The following is a 27,021-nucleotide window of genomic DNA, read 5'->3' on the forward strand; positions in this document are numbered from 1 at the left end:
GTTAGGGCCATCTTTTCCCAGCAAGCACAAATTACCTTGTGGAAAACGCTTCCCCTCAATGTACCCAGCCGGGTAACCCTAACGAAAATGATTGTACTAGCAAGGCTACTATACTATTATTCCAATATACCGGTATATGTCCCAAACCGCATCTTTCGAGAATTGGAAACTATGGTCAGAGCACTCATTCGGAACACCGGCAAGGCCCGAGTGGCGCTGACGAAACTTTATACACCAGTGGCATCGCGGGGACTAGCGGTTCCCAACCAAGAACTCTACTACCTGGCAGCACAACTGCAGTGGGTGGTTGGTTGGCTGAGTGGGAAGTGCCTGACTGACACGACCTCCGATACTTCAACCCTGACCCATACACAGGTCCTTACACTGTTTCATCCCCTAGCCAAATTACCTCGCCCGACGCAATTACATTTAGCAGTAGCTTACAAGTGCTATACGCGCAGCTTGCGGCTCACACGGGCGGTGACGCCCTATGCCCCTGCACTCCCTCTGTTGGGCACCCCCAAAGATGGAGGGATCCTAACCGCGTCCACTCTGGAACGATAGGAACAGGTCGGGATAGACACGATGGCTGAACTATACACGGATGGCGCTCTGCTTCCATTCGATAGATTGGCGGCGACCACAGGCCTACCGTCAGGGCAGTTCCTGTTACACACATCTTGGATACGCACGTACACAAGGGCCTGGGGAGATATGACCGAGGAACCACAGACACACTTGTTGGTGCAATATTTGCACGTCATGGGAAATGGATCCCATGTGATACATTGGTTAGCACAAGCACTATTGTCGCACACAGCTCGCACCCTCCAACCACTGAGAGACAAATGGGCAGCAGATAGGGGCAGAGACTGGACGGACAAGGAATGGGAGAGAATACTGGAGGGACCCATTAATATCCCACGCAACTCGCGCTTCAAGATCATCCAATTTTACATAATACATAGAGCGTATTTGTCACCGGACAAAATTAACCAATATTTTGCAATAGACACGTCGATATGCCCGCGCTGCCCACTAACAAATGCGGATATCCTGCATATGCTCTGGACCTGTCCCAGGCTGCTGGCATACTGGCACGGCATAACGTCGCTATTAACGAAAGGGGCTGGTGTGGAAATGCCACACACATGGGAGGCATGTTTGCTGGGTTTATTTAAAAGAGCGAAACATACTAAAGTCCACACCAGGTTTTGGGATCTGGGGCTTGTCACCGCCAAGAGGCTTATCATCAAACATTGGAAGAGCAGGGACCCACCACAAATCCAACATTGGTGCACCTCCGTCAATAACTGGGCGGCAGCGGAAAGCGCAACCCTTCACAGGGAGGAGACAACGAGACTGAGAGCCATCCCAATAGCACAACCTTGGGATGACATTTTAAAATCCTTTCACCAGGCGTGTCTTGAGCAGGGAGTCACATAGACGCCTGTTTGGTTGAGCGTCATTGGGATGACAGATGAGAAGGAAGGTAGTGCACCCAGGAGAGGTGACCTGATTTCAGCAACATGACACAAGATACAGATCGCACACCACCGATAAGTAACTCTGACCCGCCCCCTACACGTAAGACTGGATACCGATACTCCACCATAACCACGCTAAAGATAAATCCACCCACCCCCACACTGCAACCCCCATTCTTGGGAGCAATAACGTGCATACATCGACACATATGAACAATTACCTGCTTAAAAAGCAATATGAACATACAGAAATCCCCCCTCGGCCAGTTCCTACTTTCATAACTAGTTACATCAAGCAAGTTTATTTACCTTCTTAATAGCATAGGTGAGACAACAACAAGAATTTCATTTTATATATTTTGTTTATTTTCTTTTTTTGAAGTGTATCAAAAGATATATATTTTTTGTTTACTTTTTTTTAAATCATTTCTTGTATATACATCAAGTTTATAAATATCATTTTAAATTCAGTTCAATTAAAAACAAAGTGCAAAGTGCCTTGATCGTCACAGTGTTATTAGAATTTCAATCCTTAATATAAAGCAAAAACAATACAACCCTGCCATTCACACATCAACCAAAAGTCACACTACCACATTCATACATTTTCCACATTTATTCCAAACACAAAAGAGGCTGATTCTAAGGTTTTAGTGACACAGATGTAATTTGTGTCTTGTCCACGCCAGGTCTACGCGCGTTTCGGTGGGTTAAAACCACCTTCCTCAGGACCAGTCAAGAAAGAGTATCTACTCTCTTTTCCGTAAGTGTGTGCAGGGTACCTTGAATTAAGATGGTAGCCTGAACTATCTGGGTTCTTATATAAATAAGTTTAAGCTTATCTTCATAATCAATTCCATGGGAAGACAAAACCCCTGAGTTATATAATGAGTACCTCACTCCGGGAAATTCCTTATCTTCAGTTGTAGAGGGGAGGCGAACATTTCATGGTATAGCTGTTTTGAAGAGACCTCCTGATATTTAAAAACGGGAAGACGTGCTTCTCAGTCCTTTTTAATGTAGATGATGCCTTATTCCAGCTGATTTAGTTCCTTTCTTCTTTAATGGCAGCAATCTTGCCGTGTAGTCATTTCTGCTTCATTAGGTCGTCTTGCCTCATGCCGCTCGCACAAACCGATGCAGACCAGGGTACCTACAGCCCATGCATGGCATCATCTACATTAAAAAGGACTGAGAAGCACGTCTTCCCGTTCTTAGAATCAGCCTCTTTTGTGTTTGGAATAAATGTGGAAAATGTATGAATGTGGTAGTGTGACTGTTGGTTGATGTGTGAATGGCAGGGTTGTATTGTTTTTGCTTTATTTATTTATTTATTTATTTATTTATAGTGTTTTGTATAGCGCGAACAAGACCCGTGAGTATCAGAGCGCTTAACAAGGAGAGAATAACATATAGACATTATAAAAGCAGTACTGACAACAAGAGAATAATGAGGTAGAAAGCAATATACTGTATGGACGAGATTAAATAGATATATTCATAATGACTGTGCAATAAGCATTAAGTGGCGAGCAAGGTTTGGTGTGTGTCATAGTAACAAACCATGCTCGTTGAGGTAGGGTTGGTTATGAGGCGACCCAGTGCATATCAAGGATAATAAGTATAAATAAATCAGGTGCGGTAAAAGATATAAAGTATGATTGTGACATATAGTTAAAGGTTTCACATATATGGCTAAATAAATCAAGAGAGAAAGAAGTTCTGTAGTGGGACTGTGAGATATAGTTAAAGTTCACACATATAAGAGGTAGCAGCAAAGTGTCAAGTCTCGGTTTGCGCACGGCATCATTTCCTTATCCGCTGATGATCTTCCAAATTTTCCACGAAGAGGGCGATCCTTAGTTAGCTGAATTGCACATCCCAGTGATCGGTAGGTTTCTCTAAGTAGGGTATTTACTCATCAAGTGGCTCTTCAGTTCTCGTTTGAATGTAGCAGTCTTTTGAATCTTCCTGATGTATGGAGGGAGTGAATTCCAGATTCTGGGGGCAGCTCCGGAGAATGCTCGGTTGTAGGTCTTTTTCTTGAGGAAAAAGGCTGGTCGTAATAGCAAATCTTTTGCGCTTCTAGTTGATCTGTTACCTCCTGAGAGCTTAAGTTTCTTGGCTAGGTATCTAGGCGTGTTGTAATGTACAGCTTTATGCGTAATACAGGCCATCTTCATTTGAATTCTAGCCTCGTAAGGTAGCCAGTTTAGTGCTTTCAGGTGAGGAGATATGTGATCGAATTTCTTCGTTCCCGTAATGAGTCTCACCGCTGCGTTGAGGCAGGCTTTTAGCGGTGCTGTGGATGATTTTGGCAAGCCCGCTAATGTGGTGCAGCCGTATTCAATCCTCGAGATGACTAGTGATTGGATCGCCAGTTTTAGGTCCGTCTCAGAGATAAAAGGTTTCAGTTTTCTTAAGTAATTCAAGTGGAAGCGGGCGCTCTTGGCCAACGAGTTAATATGGTTTTTCATGTCGAGGTTCTTATCTAGTGTAATTCCTAGTGATTTGGCTGAATCAACTAGGGTCGGGGTGCAGTTTAGCGCTGTCACCAATTTAGTCCACTCTTTAACTTCAGATTGGCTCCTTGTTGGTGAGATTAGTAGGAATTCTGTTTTCTGGGCGTTTAGTTTCAGATGGTTCAGTGTTAACCATCGCAAAGCGCTCTTTAGTGTCTTGTTCATTAAGTCAATGTCCTCAAGGGAGGCGATCTTTAAGTATAATTGCGTGTCATCCGCATACATGTGATAGGATACCGGAGATTTTTGGAGGATCTCCGTGAGAGGTTCTACATATAAGTTGAATAGATCTGGTGATAGCGTTGAGCCTTGTGGGACCCCGACTGCGTTGGGGCACGGGGACGAGATTGCTTGGTTAACCAGGAATCGCTGAGACCTGTTCTGTAGGAAAGAGTTGAACCATTTCAGCACGTTTCCAGACAGCCCCATCCTGTCTGTGACGATCAAGGCACTTTGCACTTTGTTTTTAATTGAACTGAATTTAAAATGATATTTATAAACTTGATATATATACAAGAAATGATTTTAAAAAAAGTAAACAAAAAATATATATCTTTTGATACACTTCAAAAAAAGAAAATAAACAAAATATATAAAATGAAATTCTTGTTGTTGTCTCACCTATGCTATTAAGAAGGTAAATAAACTTGCTTGATGTAACTAGTTATGAAAGTAGGAACTGGCCGAGGGGGGATTTCTGTATGTTCATATTGCTTTTTTTCCTCTCTTTCCCCTGGTCATTAATCTAAATATAGAGAGGGTCCCATTTCTCATGTTACAGATTACCTGCTTATACACCCTTTTAGACCTACCCCAGAACAGTGCCTTTTGTATTCTTTTTCCCTTTTATTGTTATCGACCCTTTTCATTATTTAGCCTATATATTCGTTCTCCCACCCAGTTGACCGAGTTAGCGGTGTCCAGACGAGCTCATTAATGGACACGATAGTTAAACTGTTTGAAAACCACCGTACTGAATGTTATACGTTTGTTCCTTAAATGGTTAGCAACACTTATACCTACATTTGAGGGATCACTCCACATAATGGGTCATCTGGACATAATAAGAGAAGAGCGGAACCGTCACATATGAATGACACCGGTTCCTAGCTAGCATACATATGTGAAATACACCATATTTACAACCGATCCAGACGACGACCTGCCCTTTTTGACACCCCACTGGGCACACATTTACCGCACACGATGGGCCATGGCTCTGTGAAATGCAACATCGACTCAGTTCCTAGGCGCCATCTTCCTTTGAACTGATGACCCATAGCTCTGTGGAGATGGGAAACACTCTTTGGTAAAAAGTACTACGAGGAACTGTTATATGATCCATGTATTCCTTTTCCCCTTCCCGCATCAACAACTATGATATGAGACAACTGTAATGTATAATATTGTTGCTGTGCATGATCATAGTCATGACTTCTTATTTACCCTCCTCAATCTATTGCTTTGTATTGTGACTATAAGTTGAAATCTCAAAAAAATATTCAAACAAAAAGAAACAATAAATACATTACGAAATTTGATAAATTCTAAGTGGCATATTTTAAAAACACATTTTACTTGGCAGTTGGAAAGGCCACTTTTTTTGCATTATGCAGAAACAAGAACATAAGAGAAACTTGTACACATCACAGAAAAAGAAAGGGCCTCTCAAACCACATAGTATAGTTTAGCCAGTATAAAAAAAAAACACTTGACTGTGGTTCCTACCATGCTACTGAGGCAACACTGGTCAGTTATTTTGTGAAGCTAGGTGAAAGGAAGTAATAACTGACTTACATTCCTTACTGTGGAACAAATAATATTATATCATCAATTCTCTGTCCATGTAGTACAGGCCGACAGTTTATTAAACATTGCATGTGAGACAAGGTGACTTCAGCAAGTAACCGACTCAGCAGGCTCCCAATTCTATAAGCGTACATATTGATTAGCAGTACCTCGCTCTGCCACCCTACAAATAGAGTACTGTTTTATGTAAGCTTCTTTCTGTCCCCATACACCCTGCAGAATGTTCATCTTGCCCGAAAGCAGTCTAATTCTGTTCAACTACAAACAGAGTGGTAGTTTGACAAGGGTTTGTCTTCTAATCTTATTGGAAGCATTCTATTTCCATTTCAGTATAAGAGTTTCATAATATGAAAGAAAGCTTGAATAACATCTAATAGCTGTAAAGAAATCCTTTTTGGAAGCCATCTTTAAATACCTTAACCCGTTCGTTGCTTGCGTCGGCCAAGGCCGTCGCGAGCACTCCCTCCGTTGGCCGACGCAACCCCGCCCATGGAAAAGTCCGCACAGCGGCAAATTCTGCACTGCGCTTAAGGGGTTTAGGTATACATTCAAACAGCAGAGCACAGCACATTTAAAAGTTTACAATTTAGGTGCTTGGAGGATCTCTCACCATATACTAAGTAATATTGTGGGTGGCACAATATTTGCATTGAGCACGCCATAAAACATATGGAGTGCTCACATTTGCAAACACAACAGAGGTTCTGGCTGCGCGGTTTGAACCCACTGCCACCTTTTCTGTATAACATACCTTAAGGTATGTACGCCTACGTGTATGGGTTAGAGTAATGGAGCATGTCTGTTAAATTGCCAATGGAGATTTTTTAAATGTCAACATTTCTGTTGACATTTTTCAGTAACTTGAGGTAAAAGACAACATGAGATACAGTTATGCATGAGCCCTGCAATGATCAGAAAGCTTAGAAAAACTGACTAGGATTGTTTGAAAAATCTGCAGAGAATGTTGACCTTCGATGCAATTGAGAGGTTTGCAATATTTAACTATGTGACATTGCAACAACTATATGTTTTATATGAAGACTTATTAATTGAAGATTCTCTCTTCTACTAGTAATGGTTTTATGTAAAAACCTTTGCATTATAAGTATATCTTTTTATGTTACCAATGTTAAGTGCTAGATAAACTGCTATTTGCTTTGATTAACATGGGATTAATTGTCCATTTCTGCATCAGTGAAGAAGGTTTGTGTATATGTATTTAAATTTATCCAATCTGTGCTGCAAGTTAAACATAAACTGATATTGTCAGCACTGATGTGAGATTAACTGCAGACTCAATTGCTCATGCAAGGAGCTATAATGGGTTTCTCCTATTTTGTGAGTACAATGTGTCATTTGCAACGATTCCTATGGAAAGGTCTGTGCTCGAATTAAAATTCTAAATAAGACCCATATTCACAGTTCGTTTAGATCAGAGTTATCCAGTCTGTTAAACTAAGAACTGGTTTACGGGACATGAGCTCACCAATAAAATGAGCATGTAGGTAATGATGATCTGTATATATGTGCTTATAGACTGTCATATGAATGTTTCTTTATTTTTGCATGTTTATATAATTCTATTATTTGATGATACTAGATGTCTCCAACTACTAGCTGAAAAAAAAAATTCTATGTTCTGAAGAAAGTGACTATCTACATCTACAGTCCAATTTGTGGGACACTGTTTTTAATAACCTACGTACTGCCTCATGACCTAATAACAGTATGAAGATACCATTTGGATCACTTTGGATGATAGACTTTTGTAGCTCAAACAAATGTTTTTAATGTTTATTTTCGTTGTTTTATATTTCTCCAAAAATAACGATTTATGGGATTTTAAAGTATGTATGTATGCAATTTGTATCCAATACAAAGTAGATTAATAAATGGTTAACCTTTTATAGAATATTCGCAAAATAGTAAAAAAGAAAAAAAAATCTCTGTTTTTGACCTACAGATTACTAAGGTATAAAAATTAGTTCACAAAGGTGTGGACTTCAGTGTGTACATGGTTTATGTAGTGAGACAGTTACTTGTAAAATTTACCTGTATTTCCTTATACTAGGGCTCTTCTTTTGTGGATGTTGAACAGACATTACTAAAGTTGGTGAGGCTGGCATGGGTCAATACATATGATGCAAGGAGTTATAAAGCATGAAGGAAAGAGACTCGTATCATATGCATCAAGAAGAGATCAAGATTTAGGAGTGAAAGGAGATCTAAAATACAATAGACACAGAGTCCCTTCAATTGTTTCATTTCAATCACCACTGAAAAGATTCAGGGGATACAGCATATCTCAATTCATTTGTATTAGTAACTTTTCTTATTGATCTCTATTATTACAGCCAAAAAACAACTTTATGTAACGTTTAGGTTTTTTAATATTTATTACAAATATACAAGAGGTATATAACAACTTGTAATCCATCTTTCAACAATTAAACCAGTCAGCATAAACCTATTTATTCTCAGTGAGATAGAAAACAATTAGCACTCAACGGTGCCCAACATAATATTTTTACCTTGTAATAGATGTTCGGTTTTGGTTTGTTCAGCCGAATTCCTACAGATTCCAACTCCTTTTCCAGTAACTCCCTGCAGAGAATGACAGTGAATTAGAGCTTAGGATGTGATATGAGCAAAGTCGCAAAAAAGCCTATCTTCACAATAGGTGGGAAAAGTACAGATGTGAAATAGATGTGGCTAATCACCAACACTGGATCATGAAAAGGCTCCGTAGAGGAAAAGGGTCTACTGACAGATTCTGTAACCTTAAAATAAAAGTATTCATGAAATGTCTAAAAAACATGATGTTAGCTTATTCCTCACTGCACTCACACCTTTAATGACTAGACTATGCTTGAACAATTTTTAGGATTAAGTAGATAGCATGTGTTTTAATCATCTCTGTGAGAAGTTGGCCTGATATATGAGGTCTCCAATTCTGGGGGCACATTGTATCAGTCCAAACAATCCCTTATGGTGGTGGTTGTAAGTCAACCTTATAGACAAGCTATCCTAGGGGTAGCATGGATAAGCAGCCTTCAGGCTAAACTCAAGAGGGCATGTGAAGCCAGCTGTTTTACCAATCACAATCCTGTAATATCAAATGAAAGGACACCACACAAGTTATATATTATAAAAATATATGTATTTATTCTCAGAATAATCCTCTAGACTCTTTATGAGTATAGAAGCACAAGCGTTTAACCCCTTAAGTGCTGCTGACGGCCAATGGTCGTCAGCAGCGCTACCTCCCCAGTGCTGCGCACGACCATTGAACGTCCATTCAGCACTAGTTCTAATGGACAGCGCAGCACTGGGGAGAAATGTTTACACGCAGCTAAGGTGTTAAACAAAAGCACAGTAAAACATATGAAAGTTGCACAATTATGGATGAGGCCAGGGGCCACTCAAACCATATACTAAATAAGTGGTATAAGTATCACTAATCGAACAGTGGTCAGGCCTGGGGCCTGAGGAATTGCTGGGACTAATCAGGACTTGCAGTGATGAAGTAGGGAAAAGCCCACGGGATTCGGGTGTAGCGCTAAAAGCACACGCATGCACCAATGCAAAGTCAATGGTGCGTAAAAGTTATCGAGTTACAGTTTTAGGAGTCTTCCAACTGGACTAGAAGAACAAAACTTTAGACTTAGACACTAGAGGTGTATACCACTACAGGAGCACCGGCGTTCAAGAGTTACCTCACCCACAGGAAGCGGGTGCACAGGTGCAAAGTCGTGTCGGCTTTCGTCGAGTAGATCTATGGAGCCTGGAGATGAAGATGCTGCAGGCGGCCAGAAGAGAAGTGTCCGGTGCGATCCAAGGGTGGATCGAAGATGTAGAGTACCTGAAAGCAGAGGGGACAGAGTCTGGGTCACTCAGCAGTGACTAGGGTGGAACCAGGAAGGAACCAGGCAATGTCGGGCACAATCAGGTGGTTGTCGAGAAGCTAGTCTCCGCTGCCACGTGGACTCTGGGGCACCGAGGATGTCCAGGAGTGGATCACGAGCTGTCCCACGAAGGCTCTCGCTGTCGGCGGTGTCGGCTTCCGGATTGGAGCAAACAAACCTTGGCAAGCGCAACACGCGCAGGATTCGAAGATCGCTTCTTACTCGGACCAGCAGGGTCAGAGCGGGTGCTCCTTTTCAGGGGAGCGAGGGCCAGCCCAGAGCAACCGGACTGGCAGAGCAAATTCAAAGGTTCGTCGGTACTGGGGCCGCTAGCCAACGGGCATGCGACCTGACCAACGCGTCGAGCAGAAAGATGCAGAAGGGCCCCACGCAGCACTCGGAGAGTGTGGAGGGGTGAGCTTTGGTGCAAAAGCTACTCCGGGCTGGGGCTTCTCAAACCCCAATGCACAGCGTCGAGGGAGCCTCGGGAGCTGCACGGTCAGCACTTCGTAGTTTTTCCAAGATGGCCGGCCCCACGCTTCAGGTCGCCTCCACGGGTCTCAGACTTGCTATGACTGTGGATCGGGCTGTTGGAAGGCAGGAACGCTGGGTCTTGTCAATCTCTGTCGCTCGAGTTCCGGCGGGAACTGCAACAAAGCAAACGCTGGATGGTGCCTGTTTGCAAAGGGTGGTCACTCCTTGACCACAAGGGAGATTCTTCAGTCTTCCACGTCGTGTGGGATGTTGAAGGGTCCAGATTTTCGTTTCATAAGTTTCAGTCAGGATAATCTGATGTGCATTGGCACAGCTCCTACCTTTATTCCAAATCAAGGGGCTGGATTACCTGCTAGGTCTCTCCTGTGGGTGGGACCCAGGAAGGGGGTGGTTACACCCCTTTCCCTTTGTCCAGTTTCGCGCCAGAGCTGGGACTGGAGGGTCCCAGCACCGATTTGAACTAGACTATGCATGGGAAGCCTTGTGCTCCCCAGGCAGTGTCTAGTTTCATTCAACCCTCCCTACTACAATCCACTATCTCCTGTCTGGGGTGGTGTGACACCTCCCTGTGACAGGATATCTATTGTCCAGGCCTCCCCTGCCGGAGTTTCGGTCAGCAGCAGGAGGCCAGACTCGTGTCTGTGGCAGCAGCATCCATTTTGTGATGCTGGGGTTTTGGTTAGATTTAACCGCGTTTAAGCAAAGTAACATGTCTTCTTCCTCTAGAAGGGTGGAATGCTACCCCTGTCGCCAGGACTGGCGAGGGGGTAGTATTCCAAAGCGTATGACACCTAACACAACATGTTTTGTTAAAGCCAAACCAAAGTTAGCAAGTAACCGCGAGGATTATAATGCACTGAAGAGTATATGGTATGGCAGTATCCCGGAACAGCTAAGGGAGTTGGTCCAGACAGCTGCAGACAGGCTCAGCTCATGCTAGAGCACATTCTCACATAAAACTAAGCACTCTGCCTCCAGGATTATTAAGGCCTGCCATAGGAGTGACTTATAGGTATATATATATGTCCAGATATAGGTTTAGATATAGGTATACTATATCTAAGCAAGGGGTGATTACACCACCTTGCCCCAGCTGAGTGATCAGCCAGTTGTGTCAATTTGGATAGCCAGCCAGGGGTGGCAAAAAATATGCTGCAGCCCCTGGTAGGCCTTGGAGGCACCTATGCCCTGGGCTCCTATAGTGCACTGTACAGGGGCTGATAAGGTGACCCAAGCCAATTTAGTTATGCACCTAGGGTACATGGAGTCCATTTAAAAGAGAGAGCAGATAGCCTGGGCCCTGATTAGCAGGGTCCCAGGCCAACTAAGTCGAAAACCAGCTAAACACAAGGTAAAAAATCTGGGGTAACCATAGTCAGGTATCCAACTTCCTACAATCTCAATGATATAGACCCTACTTACAACCCATTCTGGTCCTTAAGGTCTGCAACTTCTGTCTGGACACCGAGGGCCTTAAGTGCTGTACATTTCATCATAGCTCAACTACTAACGTCACTCATTAAATTTAAGGCTGAGGCATTAGCAGATTTCCAAACCATGGCAGTCTCACATTTTGATAACAGAAATGTTGGGTCAATGAATGTATACTCCTGTCTCACGTTCCAGGGATGTCAGAGTAGATCAAAGAGAAAGACTTCTAAATGGTGCAAGTTCAATGGCACTCAAAGGGCAGAGACCTCGTCTGGAGGCCTTGACCAGGACGACTGAATAAAGCACTCCTACATCACGTGAAAACATGTGTGTCTTTCATTCTACATCTGAGCAACATTCTCTATAAATTAATTTCTAAGGAGCTGGGATGAGTTAAACACCATAGTAGAAGTAAATAAATAACTTTAAACCTCAAGTTGTGACATTTATGTTACATGCTATATTATATTCTGTTATTTTGCAGCCAAAAATCGATGCGTATGTCACCACACTAAGCATCTTGCCGAGTAACGCTTCCCATCCCGAGAAACTTCCAGTATAGTAAAGTTATTGCCTTTGGCAAATGCCCAGGATTAACAGTGTATGCATTGCCCCACATGTTTCTAGTTCCAGAACCAAACTGTACTATGCAGTCGCTGTCATCCCAGGACATCAAAAGCCTGATTAAAAATCAAATCAGGCGCTTGTTAAGCGTGACTACTCACCTGTAAGGGTCTCAAGGCGCTGGGGTTGTGGGGACATCAAACTTGTGCAGGGTTACTGGGTTAAACAGACTTGTCAGACAAGGCACACTTGTGTCAGTCCATTTTGTCCTACAAATACTATGGATCCTTAAGACATTTAAACAGACACTAAATTGGAGATCTGTGTGCATAATAAGTAATAGGATCAGAAAAAAAGACCTACATCAAAGTGGTAAACCCACAGATCCACATATTTAAATGTGGATGTGGCTCACCTTCAAGCAGTAGGCAATTTACCGTGAGCATCTTCAACTTATGGCACTCTCATGGGAAAAGAACATGACTTCTAGTTCACATGGAGTCAAGATAGTTGGCAAATGAAGTAAACCATCCTCGCGGCAAAAAGTACATCATGGAATACTAGATGTAGAGTAGTACATCAGACTCATATAGCGAGATTATGTGTTGACCATCCATTTTTCTATTTCCTTTCCAAACCCCAATGTCTGAACCAGAAAAGCCAGCCGCTCCCTACACAACACGAACAAGGGTGAAAGGGGCGACGAACCCTTGTGAGGTGCCACACTTTACACTACACTGGGACAAAAATCACTCAAACTGTGTGCATCTGCACCACCGGATCTGTGTACATAGGGTAAATCTAATTCACAATCGCTGGTCCATAGTTGATGTTATAACTCAACCCAGCATGCCAAAGGCTTTTTCCATATTGAAAGGCCCCTTCAGACATTAAACTATTCGCTGGTGCACTGGCATGTCATTGAAAAAGGCAGCAATCGGAGAGCTTCTCTGATATCAAACAAAGTTATAAGGCCCTTCCTACAGTTCAAGAGATCATCGAGGAATGAGGATTTCCTCAAGCGAGCCATAAACTTGATTGGCGTTAAGTGAGGGTTGGGATTAGGGGCAATTCCTATACAATTTTGCTGTTGGCTGCTCCCCACGGGGACATGCATTTCAGGGTACTGGTAAATGGGCGTATTTGGTAGTGTGCAGGGTAACACTATCAGCCTAAAACGAAAAGTCTGACATCAGCTACCAGCGACGCTGTTACACCCCACAACACGCAACCCTTAAAACGACAGCTATTTCTTCTAGAGCGCAGAGTGCACAATATAATTTTGCAGGTAACACACAGTCCAGAGGGATTGCTTTCTAACACCTTTGACCCTCGTTGTACACTTTGGTACCCAGGCTTTATGCACAGGGTGTGCTATGTCAAGACTGAAATAAATAATTGCATTAAAAAAAACATGGCTATCACTGTAAGCAATAAATACGAATAAGGTTAAAATAAAATCACACCTCGTGATGGAAGCATGTTCTTCACATAGAAGGCAATGGTTCCCCTTTTTTTCATTGTAAACAGAGGTCTGAGAAACATCTGATCAAAGAAAAGTCATTATGAATTTTAAAGTTCAAATGTAGATTTAGTCAAACCCATTGCCCAGTAAAAGGTATCTTTTTTCATTCTACTCAATGGGTAATGGTTTCATGGCATGCTTTCCAATAAGCAACTGACAAACTAAATTGAGTGATAAAATTCAATTTCCGATTGGGAATCCTTTGCCATGGCGGGAATAGTAATTTTTTACTGGTGGCGTCTTTTCTCTTTTGAAACCTGGCTAGCTACGGTAAAACATCTTGCATGCTTCCCCTTAACACACTTTGACCCAGTGTGCCAATGGCATAAATGTTTTCAAAGAGCGCTATTGTGCTCGTTTTAATGTTATGTTTGGGTAGTACTACTGTTAAAATAATGAATTGCAGCAACATCACCCACTTATTATTGCTATCTAAAATTAAAATAAATCAACGCTACTCTTGATTCTATGGACTGCAAACACCATTCTGGTACCATGAAAAGGATATCTGTCACTTCTCAAAGTCTTCCTGAGCAGTACATATAGCTTGAATTGGCAAAAATGGTGCCACAAACTTTACTGTATGCCGCTTAGCCTGTTTTGCGCACACAGCCTCAGATGCATCATGCCAATCAATATCTTTGCCCAAGCTCCACAGGAGCATTCCACATGAAATCAATGGTTCCAGCTCCAGCACATCCTCTTCAGAGACACTGACCTCTGTACTTCTCCTTTGGTGGCATCCAGCATCATGATGACCACGTCTGCAGTTCTAGCCACAGCTATAACTTGACGACCTCTGCCTTTGCCTGTAAACAAGGATAAGCATCAGTGACACTGCATGGGGACATAGTCAACAGTAATATTGCAGAGAAGGAGCAATGATATGTCACAAAGACTGGCAGAAAGGAAATGCCAAAGTTTCTAACCATGTACTCAATTTGAATGGATCAAAAAGCCTTGTAACCTTCAGTCCCAACTACCTGCTTATGAAACATATCTGTAGGACAAGCCATGGCTACAGCCACCGGAGAAAGTAAGCCTGACTTCATACACTGTATGCAACATGCCTCAACTGGTGAACATTCCAGCTTTTTTGTAAAATTGTATATCCTTCGGCTATTTTACTGTTTGAAGTTTATTTAAAATGAGTATCCTCTTAAAAGAGCAATACTTTACACAACAAATGGTTTTTCAAGCATCGTTATTAGGGCTACAGATTTCTTGGTATTTATTTTATTGACATTTCCGTCCGTATTTATCCATATTTATTTTTTGCATATTTGATCTGTATTAGTTAGCGTTTAGTGCAAGAAATGAAGCTGCAATAGGTATCTCCAGATATATTCAACCGAAACATGTTTACTCATGTTTGAATGTCCAATTGAGTTTAACCATTTACAGTTCACGGTAGTCATTTGAAACCATTTGCATTGTATAACAGCTTAAACAGCTGTACTGCTGCAGTTATTTAACCCCTTCCTTGCTCATGACAAGGTCAGCTCGTCATGGGCGTTACCTGCACTGTGCCTTTGACGAGTTGACCTTGTCATGAACAATGGGGTTCATCAAGGATCAGCACAGGAGGGGAAAACCCCCTAGCAGCCAAGGTGTCAAGATACATTAGGATAACCTTTTAACATTTCAGCTTTCTGACCTGACAATCTGCAACACTATTGACTTAGCACTCATGACTGACAATAGAGAGAGTAGTCTAAGAGTAAACCCATTTTCATTATTTGTACATATGTAAAAATAAATAGACTGGAAAGTAGATGGTTGTCTGCCTGCATTTATCTGTAGAAATGGAAAATTGGGAGCCTTAATCATTACATGGGAATTCAGGGCTGTCTTGAATACAGGAGAGAGATAACAGCACATAACTGGTTTCCATTGGAAAGGTGTGTGGGGGGTGCTGATGATTTAGGTTAGAATGAAAATTATGGCAGCTAATACCACATTGTAAATGTGATTTTAAATGGCAAGTATTTGCGAAATTCATTGAGTTGTGCCATGTATCATGCTTGACACAAGACTCAAGTGGGTATAATGGACAGTGTTCTTCAAGGACTGCCACACAGCCTGTTAGAATGTGGAAGTGAGGTATGCATGCAGAGGTTAATTAGAACCCATGTGGTAAAGTTAACAAAATGTCCAGAGAACAAGTCATAGGGTAGGATGAATAGTAGATTGTTATAGAGGGGGGGGTGTACTCATGACAAGACTGCAGGCGAGAGATATGAGAGGTGAAAGAGAAGGTCCAATTTTCAAATGCTTAAGGGGGAATGGCCAAAACAAGGGCATAGTGCAGCAGTCGCTGCTGAAAATAAAATCTCTTTTTTAGCAGAATTTGGCTGAAAACCATTGGCCCTCTGCTAATCAGCAAGTCAAAACACTAGACAAATGGAGGAGGAGACAGAGGTGGTAAGGGGAAATATGTGTTAGTGGTAAGCATATAAATTATATGAAAAGCAAAAAAGTTGATATTATTAAGGGCTATACAGAGGAAAATTAGGAGACCATATACTGGGGGGGGGGTATTTACAGGCTGGGGAAGTATAGTGGCAGTTGGCGAGAAGGAGGAGTGTAAAAAAATGTGAAAGATTTAGGAAGCAAGAAAATAACTATTTTATGGTAAAGTCAGAGACTAAGTGCTAAGAATTGATTAAAGGTTGGAAAAATTAACTGGGTTGAATGCTGAACATACATTTTAGAATATAAGGAGATGCAATTTTGGCCTGAGTTAACAACGTGGGACTCATTGGCGACTGCAGTTTCCATAGGGTGGCTAACTCAGAAACAAGACTGGAGTGGTGAGGGCGCATGGAAAGGATAGAAGTATGGCAATTGGAAAGCGGGTGTTTGTGTCTGTTATAAGAACCAAACCTCAGAAATAGTGATATTTGAGGAGATGAAGTGCCAGCCATTACCATTTTTAGTAGCAGCAGAGCTGAAAAAACAGAAATACAACTCTATAACTAACCTTGTGAAGCACCTTCAATGATTCCTGGGAGATCGAGAAGCTGAATATTCGCCCCTTTGTACTGAAATAAAGAGATGAGGACTCAGAGGGTTAGTAAATCTTTATCACCTATCTTTCCAATAACAATCTCTGAAGCACCTAGCAACACTGATTGGAAGATCTATACAAGATAACAAGAATAGGGTACCCTGTTTTATTGTATTTTTTTTTTTAACAATTCCGCCTGTATTTATCCATATTGATTTTTGGCCTTTTTTTTTTCTAAATTTGTATATTTCCACATTTAACTGATAAACATGCAGTGATACTCTGATGCCGGTCATGTTTACCAAATTAAGCAGCCAAATATAACAAAACACTACACCGACAGGTAAATATTACCAGTATATACAAATATATGTTAACATATGCCTGTTTTTAAGAAATCTTTCTGTTTTTGCATCCTAATAGTGTCTATCTGCTTAGCAGTTGGTCTGGAATTCATGAAGGTCAACAAGGAGAGTGACTCACAAGAAGCACAATTTTTTGTATTTTTCAGATTTTAAAAATAAATACAGACGGAAATATATTGTTTTTGGTCTGCATTTATCTGCAAGAATCAGTAAAAATGGAAGCCTTAATCAAGAAGTGAGGAATAAACAACCTTTCAAGGGATTGCTGCTCCGATGTATGGACTAAAACCTATAGTTGGAGCGAAATATCCAAGATGTTCTAAGAGTACAACTTTATGCATTACTTCTGTTTTTTCTCAAATCCCTTTCCCTTAGGGCCAGCCGATATCCTAAATAAGGAGACTGCAGCTGTACCTTTTTTTTATTTTATATCTTTGTTTTACATTTTAAATCCACAAAATTGACAACAGGGTGCACATAGTACTGGTTTGCAGTTCTCAACTGAGCATTTTTCGATCATAACATACTTTGTTGAATGCATGACTCCCACTGACAGACTCTCATTCCACTTCCCTTCGCGCCTCCCCCCAAATGTTCATTATTCACAGCTTGTGTTATATTTTTTATAATAGAGCAACTGTGTTGACCCCTCAATACATCATATGTTCTTCATGCAATTGTCACAGCCCTCCTTTGCTTTCATGTACATAGAACTGTGGCAGCTGTACCTTGAATGCAGAAACTCAAAGAGATGATTCCAGCTTACCTCAATGACTCCTGGAATACAGGTGAGTGTTGTGAACTCATACGAGGCTGCTTCACTGGCCGTGGAGGTCATCAAGCTGAGGAACGTGGACTGAAAGACAAAACAATATGCCACTGATTAACATACAAATGTGATATGGGCAAGGACATAAGAGAAATCAAGTGCCTCTCACAGTGGTAAATACACTTAAAAGTAAATAATAAATAGACCACATGAGCAAAAGGTTAAAGACCCTTGTGTCAACTCTAGATGTACGCATTAGGGACAATTTAAAGTTTTTAACCCCTTCCATGCTGGTGACGAACCCCAGCCGTCACGCTCCATGGTGCTCGTGTGCTGATGACGGCTGGGGTTCGTCACGGCCCCGCCCTGTTCGTTCGGCGGCCACACACGGGGGGAATCGCGGCAGCACGGAAGGGGTTAAAGAAAATTAGTAAAGGGAACTGCTTTGTGTTTTTTTTTTAATACTAGATACAAAACAGAATAGGGTACAGTATATACAGCTGGTGCAGGCGGAGCCACAAAACCCTGGCAGGCAATGCAGCAGTGAAAAAATAATTTCTAAATGTGTCTTTTTTCAAAGAGGAGACAAGATAGAAGTAAAATTAAGGCCAATGCAAAATGGTTATGTGAAGATGATCGTGGGATTTCCACAAGTAGTTATCAAATCCAAAACATGATATGTTATGCATTACAAAGATCTTTATATGTTTATGGGAACTCCTCTGCCCCTAACGGACCAATTTCCGATGTTGTACACCTGTACATCCCTTTGAACCATGTTGTTCTAATGCAGGGCTTTTCGAGGTGTACCTCGGGAGCTACTGGTAGTTCGCCAGTTCCCTGGAAGTAACTCCATGAAGAGAAGCACAGCACATAAATCAGGTGGTCTACACTAGCCATATTGAAGAAGGTTACTTTGCAGAAAAAAGGCACTTATGTCTCTGAGAGCCAACCCAAAATGAAAAGTGCATATTTAATAAAAACAATGTTTCTTGGGAAATTGAAATGTTGATGTATGAAAACAAAAGGATTGAACATCCAAGACCTATTTAAATTGCTCCTTCAATGATCATTTATACTGTATTGCGGAGATATCTAGCTATTAGTATTTCCTTTGTGCCTGTGGACTCTTACTGCTGTGACTGTTATCCGTTACATGGAGGCATTTTATTATGATTAATCTTTTCCTGACATTGCTGTTAGTTACCCCTCTTATATATCCGGTTCTACTTTAACTGTTAAATTTAAAATATCATCCTACCAAAATACGGTATCCAGAATATAGACTTCCACAGTATCAAAAGAATAAAGAGGAATATAGATTAATGCATGTTCTTAATCGATCCATGTAACTAAGATTTATGTGTGGTTTAGGAAAATAAATCTATGTACTTTCATGATATTGTATTAGCCAGTATTCTGGATATAATATTTTAGCATAACTCAATATTGTGACATGCATTCGGGTTGCTGGCACTAGTTATCTTGCAAGGTGTGGCCACTATTGTGATTATATCTGATGTAGTCAATACTGAACCAATCAATCAGAAGTAGACTTCTGTTATAATATGACGGGTGGAATTCCCTATTCTCTCTCAATGTAATGCTTTGCAACCCTGAGAAAAACGTCAAGCTACATCTTGACGAGTCCAAATCATTTGGGAAGCAAAGAAGGGATACGGTTTCAAGAACAGCAGCCGTTCAACAAAATATGGATTGGTTCTCTCATAGTACGATCTGTGCAGGACCTTCAACTGTATCGGACGTGCTAGCTTACATGGCCACTTGCAAATTGCCACTTGTACCTCTGTTTCCCCAGACAGTCTCGTTCATGTTGTTTTATTTATTTATTTATTTTACAGATTTGTTGAGCGCATGGCTGCCCGTGAGCGTCCCAGCGCTAGTGATAGATCAGAAGAGATTTGAGGAAGAGGAGTATTATGGGAACAGCTAGGTCTTGAGTGCTTTACGGAATGGAAGAAGATTGGGCTGGGCCTGAATGTCCGGGGCCAGTGTGTTTTTTTAAGTTTCCCTTCCACCCCCATCCAACCCGGCTGAAGGCACTGAAGCCTCTAGTCAGGATGTCGTTCCAGTTGACTGCGCGACTAGCCAACTCAGATCAGTATATTATATTTGTATATTTCATTAGAGTATGGGTTTTATTTGGAACACAGTAGTTACAGCTTCCCATCTGGCAATGGCCCCCAGTCTGGATACACAAATGAGGTTGTTTCAACGAAAGTTTGTGCCCTGAGCCACTGCAGACAGCACTTTAGGTTGGAGTCTCCCTGGTTGGAGTGTCTCTGGTGAATTTGTCCTTCCAGTCTGTCACCGCTGTGATAGCCTTCCACAGTTACATAATTATAGACACCTTGTAAATAATGTACTTATGTTGTATCCCTGTGGCAATTGGATTCACACTTTTCAAGGTGCTGTACAATGGTGCATAGGGCTATGTATTGCCCATTGTGACTACCAATGTCAGGGAGAGATATTTACCCATCCCAGACACATCCTCAAAGGGCAGGCAGAGTTATTTGAGGTACCTTATCATCAAGACATGCAGGTTTTTGGTACACATACAAAAATGTGTGTGTGTGTGGGGGGGGGGGTTAACAGATCATTCTAAACATTACAGCATGCCTAAGACGGGGAAACTTCCTTCAGTGTCAGACATCATTTTGGAACATGTTTCACAATAGAGTATGTGTCCAAGCAATTTCGATCCTCAAACCAAAAAAGCTGGTCTAGAGCTAAATTTCCCTGATCTCCCAGATGCGATTCTACGTGCGCTGCAGTGATGACCATATATTCCTGAAATGCAGACATGAGCCTTGACACTGAATTCCAAGGGTCAGTTTGGCAAAGGAGGATATCATGCACATACAGTGAAATCCTACATTCACACCAAAGATCCCATTTAATTCCCCCACTAGCGAGTCCACAATGACAGGCATAACAAGACTGCTCAAAGAGCATAGGAGGAAGGGCAGCCTTGACCAGGCAGTCTCAATGAATTACAAATTTCACTTACACTACGCCTTAATAGCTGCTGTAGGTTTTTGTACAGAGGAGTCACTCATGATTAGAATAAACAAACTCTGCAGCGCCTCATGGAGGAAGTCACATTCAATAATTAGGCACAGACGTGCCCGGTTAGATAACGTTGAAGAACATGAGCAGTGGTCTTTAAGTGGAGGAGGCTTGGCTTATGATATATCACGAAAAGTTGAAATCCGATGGGGAAAAAAACGTGAGGTGGGATTTTAGGTTGAGTTGATAGCAGTCAAAGAACATTACCACATCTTTTTCTTTTATCATCTTTATTTCGACATGAATGTCATAAAAGTGGTCACAATGCATCAACAATAAAATTTCCACTGGAATCATTACAATTTAGCATAAAAAAGACCAGAAATACATCGTGCCACTAAAACTATTTCATCAAACTTAAATAGAAAAGCATTATAATCAGTTAAAAAGAAAGTCGACTCAAATTCCCTACCCTCGCTAATATCCTTCCGGGACCCTGAAGCTATACAAAGGTACACTGGATCTCATTTTACCATAAATTTCCTTCTGATGTTCCACATATTAGCTACAAATGTGGTTACAGCAAAAACAATTACTGGGGATAAACAGTTTTTAATATTCGGTAGGAGTGGAAACACTGCCTAATCCCCAAGTTTTTGCAAATTGGAACAATCCAGTTCTTCCTGGGTGTCCGATATGCCGGGCATAAGAACAATACATGCAGTTCATTTTCTAGCTCCGCAGTACAGGCTGGACAGTTTTTAGAAGTAGGTGGGGACCAACGGGTAGTAAGGGCTCTAATTGGCAGAGAGTCGTGTCTCCATTGGAGATATAACTTCCTTGAACCAGTAGGACTGATATCATCAAGAACGGTCTCCATTTTATAATAGTCTTTCCTTGCTAAGAATGTGTTCGACAATGTCCCCGTTTGGGCATTCATTAAGCAGGCAGACAGATTATGATCATAGTACAAGTTAACCAGCTCTTTACGGGATATGCTTCTACAAGCTTGTTCCGGGTTAATCCACAGTAGGGGGCAGCCTAGCCTCTCAAATTCCTGCCTTATATATTTTAGCCAGGGAAGTTTCCATGCATTCGGGAGATTTAACAGCTCCGCCAGTTCTTGCCTACAAGTGGCGAGTTCTGGGGTTACCCAGAGTCGCCTCCAAAAAGTTAAAGCAGAGGGGAGCAGAGGTGTACTTATAGGCAGAGATACCAACTGCCTAAGGAACTTGTTTTCCGTGACGGTAATTGCAGGGGCACACTGGTGACCCCACAGCTCGCCACCAAAAATTACCGCTCCACGGGCCTGCATTTTGTAAATTTCAAGAGGTGGGCCAATAGGTTTTGGCGTGGATTTATTTAGCAATTTAAGAATGCCCCCCGCCTTTTGAGAGAGCTTTAGTTGAGAATTAATCTGATGTTGAACCCAGGTCATGTTTTCATTGAGAGTCAGACCCAGATACTCAAACGTCTGCACTCTTTCAAGCCAGACACAGCAGGGTTTGGGCGTGATGTTTTCGGAGGACTAAAAATCATGAATTTAGTTTTAGATGTATTTATTTCCAGTCCCCGGTCGTGGCAAAAGGTGACAAAGCCATCCAAGACTCGCTGAATACCCATCGGAGTCTTAGAGAGTAACAGGGTATCATCTGCGAACATAATCGCAGAGATCCCCGAGCCAGCGAGCCTTGGAGCATCTCTATTTGGGACAGCGTTCAGATGGGAGATTACTCCGTTTATGTAGAGACAAAAGAGGTTAGGCGCCAGGACGCAACCCTGCCTTACCCCCCTGCCAAAGGAGAAGCTAGATGACAAATTGCCTTCTCTCCCGCACCTGACCCTCGCGAAATTCTGTGGATGAATTCGTATTATGATGTTTAAAAGGGGGGCCGGGATGCGTAAGTCCCCTAGAATGCTCCAGAGTTTCCGACGTGGGATCAAATCGAAGGCCGCACGAAGGTCTACGAAAACAGTGTATAATGAACCGCCCTCTACCTTGATCGTTTTCCAGAAGAGCATAGTTAGTCTGAAAATCTGGTCTGTGGTGGATACGTTCTTTCTAAAGCCCGCTTGATACGCGTTTAAAATTTCAGAATCCTCTATCAAGTCCAAGAGGCGGTCCAAAATCAGCCTTGCAAAAAGTTTCTGAGATACATCTATTAGGCTGATTGGTCTGTAGTTGGCTGGGACCAGAGGCGACCCCTTCTTAAATATAGGGACCAACTCTGCTCCCAGCCAAGTACTTGGGACCGTCATACCTCCAAGGATTGCGTTAAAAATTGTTAATAGATAGGGAGCCCAGATCCCGGGTTCCTGTTTATAAAGGTCGCCGGGAACCTTATCCAACCCAGGGGCTTTACCCCCAGGGAGCTTAGATATAGCAGCCCGGACCTCGCCTAAAGTGAACCTAATCTCAGGTGAGCCAGGGACAAAGCTGTTCAATATGTCACCTGGAAGGGACTCCATATGGGGATTGTCCTCCTTATATAGGGTACTAAAGTGTTCCTCCCATACCTCAGCAGCAATGTTCGGCCCTACTGCCAGCTCTGGTTCCACCGAACCAGTGCTCACAATCTGCCAGAACTTCTGTGCATCTTTAACCGCTAAGGCTGATGTTAACTTCGCCCAGTTTTCATTCCCCCACTCGATCTTAGCATGGTGGATGAACTGTCGGTATTCTTGTCTCCTGTGCTTTATAAGTTCCCTGTTGTTATTCTGTTTCAATGCACCAAGGACTTCTCTTTTCGACAATCTGCAGGCCCTATTATACCAGGTTGGCTTCCTTCCGACCCTTCTCCCACTCAGACCCGGGGGATTTAAGATATCTGAAAGGCTATTAAATAATACCTTGTTAAGTTCTTCTAGCCTTTTGTAAAAATTGTGGGTAAAATGCTGTTCAATAAGAGCAGCTACGTCAACTAATACTGGGAAAGCCCGGGCATACAATTCACCTACTCCATCTGGAGTATTGACCAGCTTGTCCCATCTTATTCTACGTCTGTTACTTGACAGGATAGCCCTATTAGGTGTGCCGGACTGTAACGATGAGCTGTCCTTATGGATGCCCGGCACGGAGAAATCCAGAATCAAGGGGTTATGATCACTCTCTCCCCTGGGTACAACCCTAAAATCTAATACTCTGTTCCAAGCACTGCACTCAACAAAAATATAATCAAGTCGTGCCTCCCTCCCTGTTTTGTTAAAGGTGGACATAGTCAGACTTTGTACGGCCATTACATGCCCTGATAGAATAGGTCAGCGTCAGGGACGTAATTTGAACGGCCAGGGGAGCCCATGACCTTACCGGAGGGCCTGCCACTTGAGGATTTTTCCAGGCATCATCCTCCTCCTGATTTACACTATCCAGCAAACCATCATGTGCTTCAAAGTGGGAGTTAAGATCTCCTCCCACCACAAGCATAGCTCCCTCAGGAATCTTGGTTAAAAAAGAGGATAACTATTCAATGGCTCCCGACTCAAAGGTGGGACTCACAGGTCTAGAATAGATATTGACAAGTGCGAGTCTGTAGCCATGCTGCCACTCTAGAATCACACATTGCACGTCCTCTGATGCGGTGTCCATAATTCTAGCACTACAGCTCAAATGGATTGCTATCCAGATTGTTAGACCCCCCCCCCCCCCCAAACCCAAGGGTCTGCCTTTTCCCGCCCACCTTGCGGGGATTGAAAATGAGGCGAATCCTAAACGAAATTGCTCCTCCCGCGCCCATGTTTCCTGGAACAGACAGATGTCATTCAGGACTATAAATGCTCCCCAGTCAGGGCAGGCCAGTTTGTTACAAAGGCCCGCTACATTCCAGGAAAGGATTTTTAATACAGAAAAGCTGTGGGGGCTGCCAGGAGGTTGCATAGAGGGTTCTTCATTAATAGTGATAGTGCTCGCCGGGCCAGGGAGTGAATATTCTAGTGAAAGGTGACCACTATCAGGAGTATCCGTCACTGTCCCCAGCAGAGCTGGGATAGCCTGGACTATTTCCTGGTTATTACAGAGATTTATTTGGGCCACCCCCCCTTCTCTTCCCCCTGAACCTGCGTCCCATTGTGGTCAATCTACCTGGTCAAGGCAGCTATACCTGTTAAAATACGAATAGTCACCAGGGGTAGGTGCATCATAACAGATAGGCCTGTGCTTTCTTCCTTGGAAACTTGTTCCCACCCTTGTCCATCCTTCATCAATCCCTGGATGCAATCTGGTATTTGAAGGTGGGTAGAAGAAGGACAATGGCAACGGTTGAATGGTTGTGTTACCCGAACCATCCAGCCAATTGCAGATGTGAGAAACGATCTGTGGATTCCTAATGTTTATCAGGATGCAATCACCTTTGATTTCTTTGTGGTGCATCCCACCCTTGTAACCCTCCTAACCATCAGCAGTTTACTTCTCATGTTGGGGGGGGAATGGGCCTGTGGATATTCAACCAACTGATCACTTTATTTTTTAAGGAATCAAAAGTTTCTAGTGCAGAGTTGGTAAGCTCGGGCACACCACTTAGAATGACTACGTGGGGTGCCGCCTCAGGGGGTAGGTTAACTACATTTTTCCAACTTAAATTACTTGAATCCTGGGTAGAACGGTCACCCGTCTCAGTGGGGATCCTTACCGGCCTAGTTGAGTTCTTTGTAACTGCCAAGTTGGATTTCTGTGCTAAGGGGACTGGTTGCCTGGGGGAAGGTATCAAGATAGGGGTTGGTAAGTTGGATGGAGGTACAGTTGCTGGAATAGGGGGATTGATTTTCTTGGCGGTTGGCAGACTAGATGGATTAGCTAAAAGGGGGGCACCCCCGTTCGTCAGAGACACTCTTTGGGTGATACCCATACTTCTCAGGTGGTCCTCAATATCCCCGGTGGCCGTTTCTATTACTTGTAACCTTGTATCAATACGGCCAAGTCTGGCCAACATGGGATCTAACAAATTCTTCAAAACATTAGTGAGAGCATGGGTAAGCTGTTCCCCGCCACCGGAGGGCCCCTCCCCAAAAATAAAAGAAGCAGGCTGCACTAACGCCTGTGTTTGTGATAGCTGGATGGAACTGTCATTTACATTAACAGTAGAAGGGGGGGCACAGTCCACTAGATGGATCGTGTTCTCAGAGTTATCAAGTGGTAGATCTAATTTGGCCCTTTTTCCTCCCTTAAACTCCCTCCCTCTTTTCCTTTTCGGGACAGCCCCTTCCCTCAGTCCTCTTGAATGAGATGTATTCGAGTCACTCCCCTCATCAGCGATCCGAACTGCCTCAGATATCGAAGCAGGTGCAACCTCAGGTATGGTCTGCAATGAGTCTCGGTATGAGGATGAGGTAGACCTTAACTCTTGCAAGACCGACTCAATCGTTTGATCAAAACTGTCCAGAAGAGCTATATGAGAATCGTCAACCTTTTCAGGGGTTCTAGAGTTGGCGATTAGACCCAAAGAGGATCGTCTAGCGCTTTCAATCCCAACTGAGAGCCTTCTTTCCAAAACAGATAAATCATTGTTCGCTCTAATGAGGAAACTGTCCAAAGTACCTGCGACCATGGAAGTTGATTCCGTGGCTTTACTTCTCGTTTCCCTCAAAGGCATTATTCTTATTCCTTATGGAGGTCCCGGCCGGGTCTGTAAAAGAGCGTAAGAATCCTCCAAGTGAACTAGGGACAGACCAAGAGGGGTGGCCCAGTCCGGTCTCGCCCGTGCTCGAACGGGCTCAAACGGGCCCGGGCTTCGCCCGGCGCCCACCCGCGCGCGTCCTGGGACAATGATGTCACTTAATTCGTTCCTGGCGGGGGCGTGTCCACCCTGGGGGAAGAGGCAGCAGCTGTAAGGAGTGAGGCCTGCTGGACCTCGCAGTCCCCCGGTGATTACCCCTATCAGCAGCGTAACCTTGATGCAAGAAGCAGCACCCGTGGAGCGGGGACCCCAAAATACAGGAAACTATGGGGCAGAGACCCTTCTGGGAAGTCCTGTCTCCGCAAGGTCAGGTGAGCGGCAGTCCGTAGGCAAAACCAAGTGAGCGGCACCACATCAAAACACGAGTTTCAAGATTTAGGATATATGGAGAAAGAAAAATACTTGAAATTCAACAGATATGGTAGTTGTTCACAGAG

The 27,021-nt window shown here is 42.9% G+C and overlaps 1 protein-coding gene across 1 annotated transcript in view; it reads right to left on the reverse strand.

Annotated features, from left to right (window-relative positions):
• DRG2 (developmentally regulated GTP binding protein 2) overlaps positions 1 to 27,021 on the reverse strand; it is a 107,392-nt gene that overhangs the window by 64,639 nt on the left and 15,732 nt on the right. The window contains exons 3-6 of the mRNA XM_086940823.1: positions 17,880 to 17,969; positions 16,722 to 16,782; positions 14,457 to 14,547; positions 8,350 to 8,422 (exon numbers count right to left, since the gene is read on the reverse strand). Coding sequence (XP_086796949.1) covers positions 8,350 to 8,422; positions 14,457 to 14,547; positions 16,722 to 16,782; positions 17,880 to 17,969 — 315 coding nt within the window. The remainder of the gene's footprint in view (positions 1 to 8,349; positions 8,423 to 14,456; positions 14,548 to 16,721; positions 16,783 to 17,879; positions 17,970 to 27,021) is intronic.

Source organism: Lissotriton vulgaris, chromosome 10 (assembly GCF_964263255.1).
Source record: "Lissotriton vulgaris chromosome 10, aLisVul1.2, whole genome shotgun sequence".
In the NCBI taxonomy this organism is placed as follows: Eukaryota; Metazoa; Chordata; class Amphibia; order Caudata; family Salamandridae; genus Lissotriton; species Lissotriton vulgaris.